The 12,227-nt window shown below is 42.9% G+C and overlaps 1 protein-coding gene across 16 annotated transcripts in view; it reads right to left on the bottom strand.

Moving 5' to 3' along the window:
- Positions 1-12,227, bottom strand: part of Tfpi (tissue factor pathway inhibitor) — a 50,396-nt gene that overhangs the window by 20,266 nt on the left and 17,903 nt on the right. For 8 of the 16 annotated variants that reach the window (XM_060390371.1, XM_060390370.1, XM_060390373.1 and 5 more), the window contains 2 exons: positions 1,712-1,794; positions 1,475-1,597 (listed from right to left, as the gene is read on the bottom strand). In XM_060390371.1, the coding sequence (XP_060246354.1) occupies positions 1,475-1,597; positions 1,712-1,733 (145 nt within the window). In that variant the 5' untranslated portion in view covers positions 1,734-1,794. Of the gene's footprint in view, positions 1-1,474; positions 1,598-1,711; positions 1,795-2,423; positions 2,537-4,112; positions 4,272-12,227 lie in introns of all 16 variants that reach the window. The other 8 variants (XM_060390377.1, XM_060390376.1, XM_060390379.1 and 5 more) reach the window with 3 other exon arrangements.

Here is a 12,227-nt window from a genome sequence, read left to right as displayed (position 1 = left end):
TAAAGGGTGGACAGCAGAATAGCTCATGGAAGGATGAGGCTAACTTTTCTCACACTTGAAGTTGAGAGTGGAGGATAATGTCCAAAAAAATAAGGAATATCCCTTGTAGCACGAAACTAGGGAATTGGCAGAATAACCTAACAAGAATCTGATCTAATGTAACACAAGAAATAGAATTATAACTGCTATTTAAATATTTATAACTGATTGCATATATTTTGTGCCTGACAGTAACAATCTAGTTTCCTTCCCTGTGTCAAATAAAAAGCTCAAGGTCATAGGATGCCCTGACCATTACAATACTACTGTCCTGGAGACTGTTTCGAATCTAGGATCCCAGGTAACTTACGGTCTAAGGGCCCACATGCTGAGCACCTCTGGGCATCGCAAAATTAATTAAACAGAAATTAAACAAATCTCGACGAGACTGTTCAAGTAAATGATCAAGAGAACCTCAGATCTGCACTGTGAAATGGAGCTGGAGCTAGGGGCAGGACCCCGCCTTCACCCCCAGCCCTGAGACAGAAGAAAAGCTCTTCATGTAAGGCCAGCCTGGACTACAATGGAAACCCTCTGCAGAGCTCTGAGGATTTAAGGCCCTCCTCTCAGCCAACAACTACAACTTCAGCTCAGAACATGTACGTCCCCAACCTCTGTCAGAGGGAGTACATGGACAAACTCACTAGACATGAGAATGCATGTGTGGGACTCTAACACACGTCAGAACTAAGACATCATCACTAACCACTTGAGTTCTAGCAATAGTTCTGCACAGTGTTATGACGGGGAAAATATACAGATCCATAATGATGAGTACACAGTTTTTAATTTTTTTCATTATTAATATTTTTGTTTTAGACAGTTTAGGGAGTTGAAACTCACTATTCCTTTGATGTCCTGCTCAACTAGATTCCTACATTAGTTCCATCTCTGATGTTCTCATTTTGAAAATACTGATAAGAAGGAGCTCAAAGATAAGTCATGTTAGCAAGAATCTCCTTCAGATCTTCCAATATTTCAGAGAGAGTTGACTTTCCTGTTCACACAAAAGGCATGTCTCGCTGAAGTGCCTTGATTTTGCACAGTCTAAAAACTAACACACTCAATACAAGAATTGTCTTAAGAAAAATACCACTTCATTTAAAAAAATTCTAAGGGGCTGGAGTGATGGCTCAGCAGCTAAGAGCACCAGCTGCTCATCCGGAGGGTCCAGGGTCGATCCCAGCACCCGCATGGTGGCTCCCAACCAGCTATGACTCAGTTCCGAGAGATCCAGTGCTGGCCTCTGTCTTCTGAGGACCCTGCACACGTGGTGCACAGACACACATGCAGACAAAATACACAGACACATAAAATAATAAGGCAAACATCTAAAAATCTTTTAAAAATCTAGCATAATGAAAGAAATGTGAATGTTACCCTAAATTGAGAGCTTGGGTCAGGAAAAGAAAAGCTCAGTCTCTGCAGTGTTTACCTGTGGCTTCTGCATGTCCATCAGCCTCTTCAGTCAGAGCATTAGGAAGCTCGGGGACAAGGCTAAGCAACAGACACACAGATGCCCACAAGGCGTGTTCCTTCTTCATGACACGAGTCATCTCTGAAACACAGGACACAAACACGGCTAAGGAGTGGTCAGTGTGGCTGTGTCTGTGGGCTGGAGGACTCTTGCAAACGTCCTCACACGCAGCTGTCGACACCTTCTGAAGCTCACCTTTAACAATGTAGAGAAGCATCTGAAGTCACAAACATCCGTACAGTGTCCTTTAATAACAGTCAATCAAAGCCGCCTTTAGCCTTGAAAGGGCAAGACAAGACAATGCTGAGAGATTACAAGAGCTGGTTAACACAAATCGCTGCGACGTCGCATGTGGAATCCAGATTTAGATGGCGGTGCGGTAACGGGCAAAATCACGGTGTGGTGTTGTAAACACAACCTAAAATAAACTAACAAAAGCTGGTTCGGGAGCCAGGTGTGGTAGTCCACACCTGTAATCTCAGCACTCGGGGAGGCAGAGGCCAGTGGATCTCTGTGAGCTCGAGGCCAGGCCAGCCTGGCCTCACAGAGAACCCAGTCTTGAAAAAAAAAAAAAAATCCGGTTCTGGTCTAAACAGGTTGCATTCCCATGTCACTCAGCTACTTCTCTTTTCAGTCAGAACTAATTGTATTTTATTTTTCCAGCTTTTTTGTTGTTGACATTATTCAGGCAACTTTCAGTTTCTTATTCTCTTTCCCCTTGCTTTGCTCCCTCTCTCAGGAAGGAAGCATGTTCACCTATCCCCTCCTTGTTTCTTTGATATTTGTGTCTTGACCCATTCGTTTCCCACCCAGGTTTTCTGCCCGATGAGCAGGCAGACAATAGAAGAAGCCTCCACCCCAGCCACTCCCATCCTGAAGCAACTCAGGCCACCTTGCCCCAGTTTACCCTCTTAAAGGAGTTCTGCAGAGAAGTGATGAGCCAACACTTTACACTGAGAGATATGGATTCCAGCAGGAAGTGAGACATTTCCTGTTTCAAGATTATTTAAAGATCTAAATCTAAAAAGGAAAAGAAGTTGGAAAACATGTAGCTTTAAAACAACAAAAATTGACTTCCCCTTTGCACTCAAAGGTGAAAAGAAACATCCAGCGACCGTGGGACAGTGATGCTTCAGAGTGGAGAGCAAACGTGCAAGGCACAGCTGCGCCTGCAGACTTTATCTTTATACTGTATGCATAACTGTCTTAGTTGGTTCTCACTTCTGTAACAGAATGCCGAGGACTGCATAATGTTTAAGGTGTAAAGTTTTCTGTCATACTTCTGGAGTCTGGAATGCCCCAAATCAGGCCAAGTAGGAAAAAAACAGATAAAAAGACATGGGCGGCCTTTGAATAGATTAACAGTAAAGTCAGTGGTGCCATTTTACATTCAGCATCACTAAAATCACTGAGAGACTATATAATCAGATTTCTCGTGGCACACTGAACATGCTAGAACATATCTGAATTTTAGCCAGCGGCAACGTCATATATGTATGATTCATACAACATACCACATGCCACCTCATACAACATACCGCATGCCATTACGAGATTCTGATACACGTGTGATTACAAAGAGTATTTCTACTAAATGTTTAGGTTCTAATTTACTCTTCAAACCCTTTCAGAGACTGATTCTATGAAAACTCCAGTGCAGCTACTTTGAATTCACCATGAAGTAGGTTTTTTGTCTGTCTGGCTCAGGCTTAGGTAGGACTCCTGCTGAAAGCTCAGAACACAGATGCTAAATCTATCTTATTTAAAAACTGCAGCTCATTTAGTCTCTGCTTTGTTGCAAGCAGCCAAAGCTGGCTTACCTGAATTGGGTCAAAATGTCATTAGCCACATTCCAGAGACTGTGGAGTACCTACGCCTGGAAGGGCTGATGTCCGTTAATCTCGGAACCAACCAGAAGCAAGGATCTGAGCGCCTTTGGTGTCTCTGATGGCGTTATCCTGTCTCTGGAGAGCTTCTCCCTTATCCCCTCCACACAGCATGGAATATGGTCCTTTGGATTGTGGGGCATCAAAATAGTTTGGCTACTTTCGCTATACACCAGGTCCAAACAGCTAGTAAACAACCCTGGCAATTCCAATCTGTAAAGCGAGGAACCTTTCAGAGAAGGAGCTTTAAAGTGGAGCGTGCAGGGGACCTGGCTGGATTTCAGGGACCCCAGACATGATCCAAATGATGTTAAAGCTGTAGGGACCTGGAAAAGGCAAAGGCAATATACAATGACATGTCTGGTCTTTCCAACCTGAGCGTATGCATTTGTGTCTGGAGTGGCAGGGTCGGGGCAGAGTGGCAGAAGAGGCTGTTGGCTCTCCCAGAGTTATAGGTGGTTGTAAGCAGCCTGATATGGCAGCTGGGACCCAAACTCTGAAAGAGCATCAATGGCTCCAACAGCTGAGCCATCTCTCCAGCCCCAAACAAATGTGGTCAGGATTAAAGTAGAAGTATGTGTTTGTTGGTCAAGATTGAAATAAAAATATGTGCTTGTTGGTGGAGAGAAAAAATACAGCCCCTAGAAGGATGGGGTTGTTCCTCCAGAGCAGGAGAAAGGGTTTACACTATACACTACAATAAGTCATACCTCATTTTTTTTTTCAAGACAGGGTTTCTCTGTGTAGCCTTGACTGTCCTGAACTCTCTTGTAAACCAGGCTGGCCTTGAACTCACAGAGATCCACCTGCTTCTGCCTCCCAGAGTGCTCAGGTTACAGGCGTGCCCCACTGCACCCGGCCCTAAAATACTTTTAAAATAGAAAATTAAAAATAATTTTTGATGAGTTCAGCTTCCAATAACATGCAGGGATATTTTTAAGTAAGGTCTGTCAATAATAGCATGATCAAAATTTCCTCCTGTCCACACTAGTTCCCTGTTTCTGAAGCCTAGTGATTTAGTTACAGCTCGTCAGCTCCCCAGATTTCCCTGTTTTTCTTCTTTAACAATTTTTCTCAAGTCCTCTACATCATGCTTACTGATATCATTTATTAATAATCTAACAGTCAATCTAAATAGGTTCTGTGGAAGACTCAGTTTTCTGCACAGCCAGAAAGCCCCCGTTTCCCCAGGAGCCACCGTTAGTTTTATTATTTTCTATTCACACCAGCTTTTGTTACATTCTTCTAACTCTAGCCTCTGGAGAGAGGCCTTTAACGGTAAAGGGTCAGTCCAAGGTGGCCAGGAACTTTGTCAAGCAGGCCTTCAGGACACTTGGCCTCGCCACTTGGGGTCTGGAGAGATGGCTCAGCAGGTAAGAGTGCTGACTACTCTCTCAAAGGACCCAAGTTCAAGTTCCAGCACCCACATGGTGGCTCACAACTATGGTTAACCCCAGCCCCAGGGGATCTGACAGCCTCTTCTCAAATCTATAGGCACCAGGCTCACACATGGTGCTTAGAACATACACTCAAACATACAAAGAAAATACATTTTATTTTTTAAAAAGAATTCTGGTTCCTTCTTCTCTAGCTCCAAATAGGACTTACTTACTAGGGGAAAGTAGAAATTGTCTTAACAAAAAGGACAGCAGTTGCACAGGTTCTGGCTGTTGAGTGCTAAACTTGATGCAAGAAAACACCAGATGTTTGTATAGTTTCTTTCTAAACAGGTTTCTAGTAAGCAATGATTTTAGGTCCGCATTGCTTCAGTGTGGACTTCAACTTCAACTTCAGGTGCAAGGCCAGAGACCCCTGAGCTGGCACTGACCCAAAGCCTCCTCCCCGCAGACTAGCTTTCATGGCCCCAGAAGGCATCACAAAAGCTTCCACCGGAGTAAAGCAGTCAACAGTCGAACCCAGTGACGATGCCTAGGAACCACAACGATAACCAGCACAGCACAGGAATCCTGAGGCGGCAGCACACACACCCTCACAATAACCAAGAAGCACATGATGGATCGTACAGTAAACCTAGTCAACTACCCAGGGCAAGAGAGGTCATGAACCATGGAGGAGAACCTGTAGCCACCGCTTACTAAATCACAGAATCTCACTTACGTGATAAATATTTGTTCTCATATCCACAGGTAGGGCTAGTTCTCACTGCTCATCAAGGAAGCATCTCTTTGTAAGAGACTGAGACCACTACAGAAAACTACAACCAATGAAAATGCAGTTGTGGCACCAAAAGTTACATCTATAATACAACTCCTAAACCCAAGGCACGGGGATCATTGTAGAAGACAGGGCAGAAAGATCATAAGAGCCGGAAGATCAGGGACTTTGCTGCCTCCCAGGAATGTCAAAAGCTACACGCAGAAAGTCTCCCCATTATGACTGCCAAAACGTGAGCTGAGTTAGGCCAGTAACAACAGGCGTGCCAACGTGGGCAGAGGGGAAAGCCCAGGAGGCCTCAACGCTATGCAAAGACCAACAGGCGGCTGGGAAGGCCGAGAGCTACAGAAAGGCTTCTCTAGGGAGAGACACCAATCAGTTCTCCAATCCCAAATGGCCAATCCTGAAACACAGTACAAGTGACTTCTGCAGGCTGAGGTTTAGCTAGGTTCACATATGCATGTACACACACATTTACGCATGTAATAGTCACTGGAAAAAAGAGACCATGATTTTGAAAGAGTCAAGAAGGTGTCATTATATGGGAGGATTTGGAGGGGAAATTATGTAATTATAATCTCAAAAAAAATTAAAAATCTACAATAATGAAAAAAACTGCAAAAAACTGGTTATCTGTCACACTGGGCGACCTATCATCTCTGTGCGCATTTTCAGAACCTTATATACTTGTACTCGGTGTTGGGAGGGTGAAATTTTTCTTGTGTATGTCTGGTTTGAAACAGGGTCTCACTACATAGCCCTGCATAGCCTGGAACTCACAAAGATCTTCCTGCTATATGAGTGCTAGGATTAAAGGCACGCACCACCATGCCCAGTCTCAATGGGTTTTTGAAGCAGTATCAATTTCAGCTATTATCAACTTATGACTCTGACCCTAAGGTCATCAGTGATTATGCATTTCAGTTCCAACACAGCATAGTCATGCTAACAATGCTAGGAAATCAGCTTCAGCCGTTTCCAGTGGGCCCTCACCCAGCCCCTTACCTTTCACCACTGACTACTGTTCCACAACCTCCCGCTGCCATTGAACCCTGGGCCAGTACTAGTCTGCTCCTGACCTCAGGTGCAGGATGCTAGGCATCTCAGCAACCTTTCTCATTGACCTTAGGCTGATTTTTGTTCTGTTGTCTCTTTTGTTCTGTTTTCTTCTGTTGTCTCTTGCACAAATAAGTTAACTGAAGCAATGTCTGGCTTCCAGAGGGCTGTGCTAACCAGCATGTTAGGTCAACTTGACACAAGCTAGAGTCCTCTTAGAAGAGGAAATTCCAAGTGAGAGCAGATGGTTCTCCCAACAGATGGTCCTGTGGATAGTTTCTCCGTGAGGACTGAGGTAAACGGTCTCTGTTTACCGTGGCTGGTGCTACCCTCAGGCAGGTGGACCTGGATGCTTAAAAAAGCTGATAAAGCCATGGGGACCAAGCCCTAGCAGGTAGCATCCTAAGTGCCATGCCTTCTCCTTCAGTCCCTGCCCCTAGGTTCCTGCCTTGAGCTCCTGCCATGGTTTCTGTCGGTAATGCACTATGAAGTGGAAGCAAAATAAACGTTTTCCTCCCTAAATGCTTGTGGCCAATGTTGTCTCATCAAAGCAATAGTTGCCCTAAGACAGGGATAATCTAAACACTGGATATCAACACAAACTGGAATTCTGTATTTCATCGTCTTCTGCTCACTTTCAAGTTATTAAATGGTTCATTAATATCATCGTGAAGATGAGGATATTTATTTCATGTTGTATGACAATCCATTACTATTTTATGAATGCTGTTGCTCAAATTGTCTCCCTTTTGGCCAATATGATGCCGGATTGACTTGGCTCCTGGACTTCTTCAGCACTTCATTAGTATGACTTATCTTTTTTTTTAATTGCCTCCATACTTTCAGTTGCTACAAAATATTCCAGGCTTATATTGTACATCTATGTCACGGTCACAAAAATCAGCCATGTTTCCAGGGAGCTATGATTTCTTTCACTAGAGATTGCTATTTAAAAAATAACAAGGGGCTCTAGTTATTGTCAGTATCAGTGTGGAATCATCTATATTTGGCCCTTTCTGACAGATTAAAGCAATTTATATTCAGCTGGGCAGTGGTGGCACACATTTTTAATACCAGCAATTGAGAGGGAGAGGCAGTCAGATCTCTGTGAGTTTAAGGCCAGCCTGGTCTACAAAGTAAGTCCAGGATAGCCAAGGCTACACAGAGAAACCCTGTCTCAAATACAAGAAAGAAAGAAAGAAAGAAAGAAAGAAAGAAAGAAAGAAAGAAAGAAAGAAAGAAAGAAAGAAGAAAGAGAGAAGGAAAGAAGGAAGTTAGGAAGGAAGGAAGGAAGGAAGGAAAGAAGGAAGGAAGGAAGGAAGGAAGGAAGGAAGGAAAAAAGAAAGAGAGAGAAAGAGAGAAGGAAAGAAGGAAGTTAGGAAGGAAGGAAGGAAGGCATGTCTACTATGCTATGCGTACGGATAAATGCTCTGTAAGTAAACCTGTATATCCTGGAGGGACTGACTTGTTTCTCTTAGAATAATGTCTGAAGGTTTAACCTACACGGTTGTCTGCAGGGTCCTCTGTTTTAGTGTCTGTAGCACATTTCCTCACCCTTTCATCTGATAGTAGATGGATTATTTCCATATTTGGGTTAATGTGGCTCATGCTACAACTAAAATAGAAACGCATATTTTCAACATTTTGATTTCAACCTTTTCTTACATACCTAGAACTGGGATTACTAGATCATAAACAATATTTTACTCTACATTTTTGAAAAACCTCCCTATTTTCTCTTTTCATCAACACATTACCAGTTAACTTTTTTTAATTACAGACACCCTAACATATATGAGGTGGTTTCTCATATTGTTTTAATTATCATTTTAGCATATATATGTGTTAACCATCTGTATTTTCCTTTTAAGTCTTTTTCTTTTTAAGATTTATTCATTTATGTATTTTATGAATGTGCTATCTGTGTGGACACCTTCATGCCAGAAGAGGGCATCAGATCACATTATAGATGGTTGTGAGCCACCATGCGGTTGTTGGGAATTGAACTCAGGACCTCTGGAAGAACAGCCAGTGCTTTTAATGACTGAGCCATATCTCCAGCCCCAGCCATCTGTATTTCTTTTAATTTTGACCAATTTTTAGCTTGGGATTTTTGGATTTGTGCTATCAAGGTGAAGGCGTTCCTTATATATTTTGTACCTTGACCCACCGTCAGATACAAAGTTTGCAAACATGGCCTTGGTTTCTTGCTTGAGGTGAACTGAATGGTTTGCTCCCTTAAATACCCATGATGTGCTGTTTTCCCCAAAACAATAGCGCTAACTTGTTAGACTCTCAAAAAATATAATGTTAACAGTTGGAATATCTACCACCAAAATGAATATTTTTGTGACTGCACTGACGGCCAGAGGACACAGAGATAAGAACTTCCTGTGCTTTGATGGTAACACTGTTACTGGAATCAATGACAGTGAACGTCAACCATCAGACACATAAAAACCATGGCTATAACACAGGGCCTCGTGGAAACAGATCTTTACAAGCTCCTAAAGACACGACCCCTCTCGGTGACCACAGCTGTTGCTTTGTCTTGAAACCAAAAGAACATTAAATAGAGCCTATTCCACTACTGTACTGCACTGTGACCTCAGCCTTAGCCAGTGGCTCAGCATCACTCTTGGTCTCACCTTCAGTGGGTATTTAGTCTTACTGTGACAGGTGTGAACAAAATATCTCAGTGAAGCTATAGCTATGTTTATTATTATACATAGTTAAAATTATGATAGAAATACATGAAAACACTTTTATAGAAAAAAATGCAGGTAGAGCCCTAGCCTTTTCCTCCCTCATCCCCAGACTCTTCCTCCCCAGAAATAACTTCTCACTGGAACAAAGCTCTGTGTTCTCCTCTAGAACTTGTGCTGCTGCTACATACCTGCACACGCTCATACTTGCATGTGCAAGTAGGAATGACAGTATCATGTATAAATCTTAAACGTTTCACTGAAAAAACTTTCTGTATATGTAAATAGGATGACATGTATTATGTATACATTCTATAATGTTCTGTGTCGTTGAAGAAACTTTCTTTCAGAAATGTTATAAGAGAACTCAACACAAAGCCAGCCTCCCTGACTGACAAATGGGGGACCTGAAAATGTGGGAGGATTGACATTTTTCACAGGTTCATGTTCCTCCACTTCCTCCCATCTGTGTCCACTTTACCAGGCAGCAGGGGTAAACAAAAAGGGAACCTGAAGGTGTCTCAGTCATTACATATTACTATACAGGGATGTACAGCTAACCTGGTAAAATACATACAAATCCACGACCTAAATCACTTGAAAACATACTCATCTGTCCCCAGAGCAAAAGTTTACCCTGAGACGACAATACTCCACAATGTACTCCACATATCGCACATAACCTCAATCCCTGACAACACTTTGTTTTGTAAAAATCGACGAGGAAATCTTCAAATTCACATGGAGACTCTAGCTATTTACCGTAGCTAAAGCAAGCATAGGAAGGAGCAAGGTTGGAAGATTCACACTTTCTGAGATATGTGGGTACCTTTGTCATCTGAGTAGATAAAGAAAGTATGTCACGGGCTGGAGGGATGGCTCAGCAGTTAAGAGCACTGGCTGCTCTTCTAGAGGGCCTGGGTTCGATTCCCAGCACTGCATGGCAGCTCACAACTGTCTGTCTGTCACTCCAGTTCCAGGGGATCTGACACAGACACACATGCAAGCAAAACACCAAGGCACATCCAGTTTTTAAAAAGAAAAAAAAAAAACAAAACAAAAAGAAAATATGCCACATATACATAACAGAGTTTTATTCATCTGCAAAAAAGAATGAAATCAAGTCAGCTCCAAGAAAATGGATACAAGTGAGCACCATCCTGTTACATGCACTAAGCCCAACAAGGGTGACCAGAAAGCAGGATTAACACACAAGGAGAGGGAAGGGGAAAGCAAAGAAAGGACAGAAAGTTTTAAGGAGGGTGGATTTGAATAAATTTTGACATATATATGTATATATTAAAATGACACAGAAAATTCCACTCATTTGTATACTTAATGTGAGCTAACCACATGCAAAAACTGAAACCAGCTCAAAGCTACAGTAACCAATACATTCTGGCAGCTTTATAGATTCATGGAGAACTGAGAATCATTAAACAGACCTATGTGTACAATCGACTGACAGTGTCAAAGATTTCAAGAGTACTCAGTAAGGAAATGTTTATCCTTTCATCCAAAGATGCTGGCACATATGACTAGCTGTGTTTCAAAACAATGTGATAGCAGGGCATGACGGCATCTGCCTGAACCCCAACACTCGGGAGGCAGAGGCAGGCAGATCTCTGATCTACAAGAATGGTTCCAGAACAGTCAGGGATACCCAGAGAAAACCTTTCTTGGACCATCCTCACCCCCAAAAAAGAAAGACTAGACCCTTCCTTTGTATAGTACACAAAACTTGACTAAAAATAGGTCAGTGGCCTAAATAGAACTAAAACTTGTAGTATATTCTACAATATGACTAAATCTTTGTGATCTTATGTTGGGCAAAATCCCTTAGGTATGGAATCAAAAGCAAACCTAACAAATGAGAAAAAATGCACTCAGTTAACATTAGAAACATCCTACAAAACAGTTAACGAAGAAAGATGTAAAAGCCTACAGGGTAATAGAAAATATTTGCAAAGCGCCTATCTGACTTGTGACTAGCCGACTAGCCGACAGAATTTTCATGAGCCCTTCCCCATGCATGCTGGGATTGGCACAACTGCCTGCCTGATACTGTTAGCTGGGCCAAACCCCTGCCTAGCAAGGTCACAGGCCTTGGAGGTGACCCTAATACCATTATTCTGCTAAATGGACAAAATGTTAAACCAACTCCCAGAGGCTCATCACTGCACCCATAGGCCAGAGCATCTCTCTGTCCTCAGAGAAGTGTCTGTCTGCAGTCCATGACAGTTAACACAGGCACCCATTGCTGGTACAGAGGACAAGAGACTGCAGGAGCTTTGCTCTAAAGCAGGTATCTACATCATAACCAACCTCCCTCCAAGACTAAGGGATCGTCACAGAAGTGGGAAGCAGGGGCTGAAGAACACCCTGTCTAATGCGGTCTTCGTGAAAAGGCATGATACAACTAGCAGACATTCGTTGGTCTAGGTCAAAACCTCTGCAGTGCACATATTATTTTGCCATCTGTAGATTACCTCAAAAGCTCATGTATTAATTTCACATATGAGCCAGGTATGATGGTGCACGCCTTTAATCCCAGGGCTCAGAAGTCAGAGGCAGGCAGATCTCTGTGAGTTCAAGGCCAATCCGGTCCACAAACTGAGTTCCGGGACAGCCTAGGCCACAGAGAGAACCCTGTCTGCGGTAGGTGGGACTGTATATGTGTCACAAGCTTGCAGCTAGTAAACTTGAGCGTCCTTGTGAAGATTTTCTTCCCTTTTCACATCCTGTTGACCTTTTTAAAACTTTTATGAGAGCTGGAGAGATGGCTCAGTGGTTAAGAGCACGGGCTGTTCTTCCAGAGGCCCTGAGTTCAATTTCCAGCAACCACATGGTGGTTCACAACCATCCTACAGTGAGATCTGGTGCCCTCTC

The sequence above is a fragment of the Meriones unguiculatus genome, chromosome 8 (genome assembly GCF_030254825.1).
Source record: "Meriones unguiculatus strain TT.TT164.6M chromosome 8, Bangor_MerUng_6.1, whole genome shotgun sequence".
Classification (NCBI taxonomy): Eukaryota; Metazoa; Chordata; class Mammalia; order Rodentia; family Muridae; genus Meriones; species Meriones unguiculatus.
Note: the sequence above shows the minus strand (reverse complement) of the source record. Positions and strands in the feature narration are given on the sequence as shown.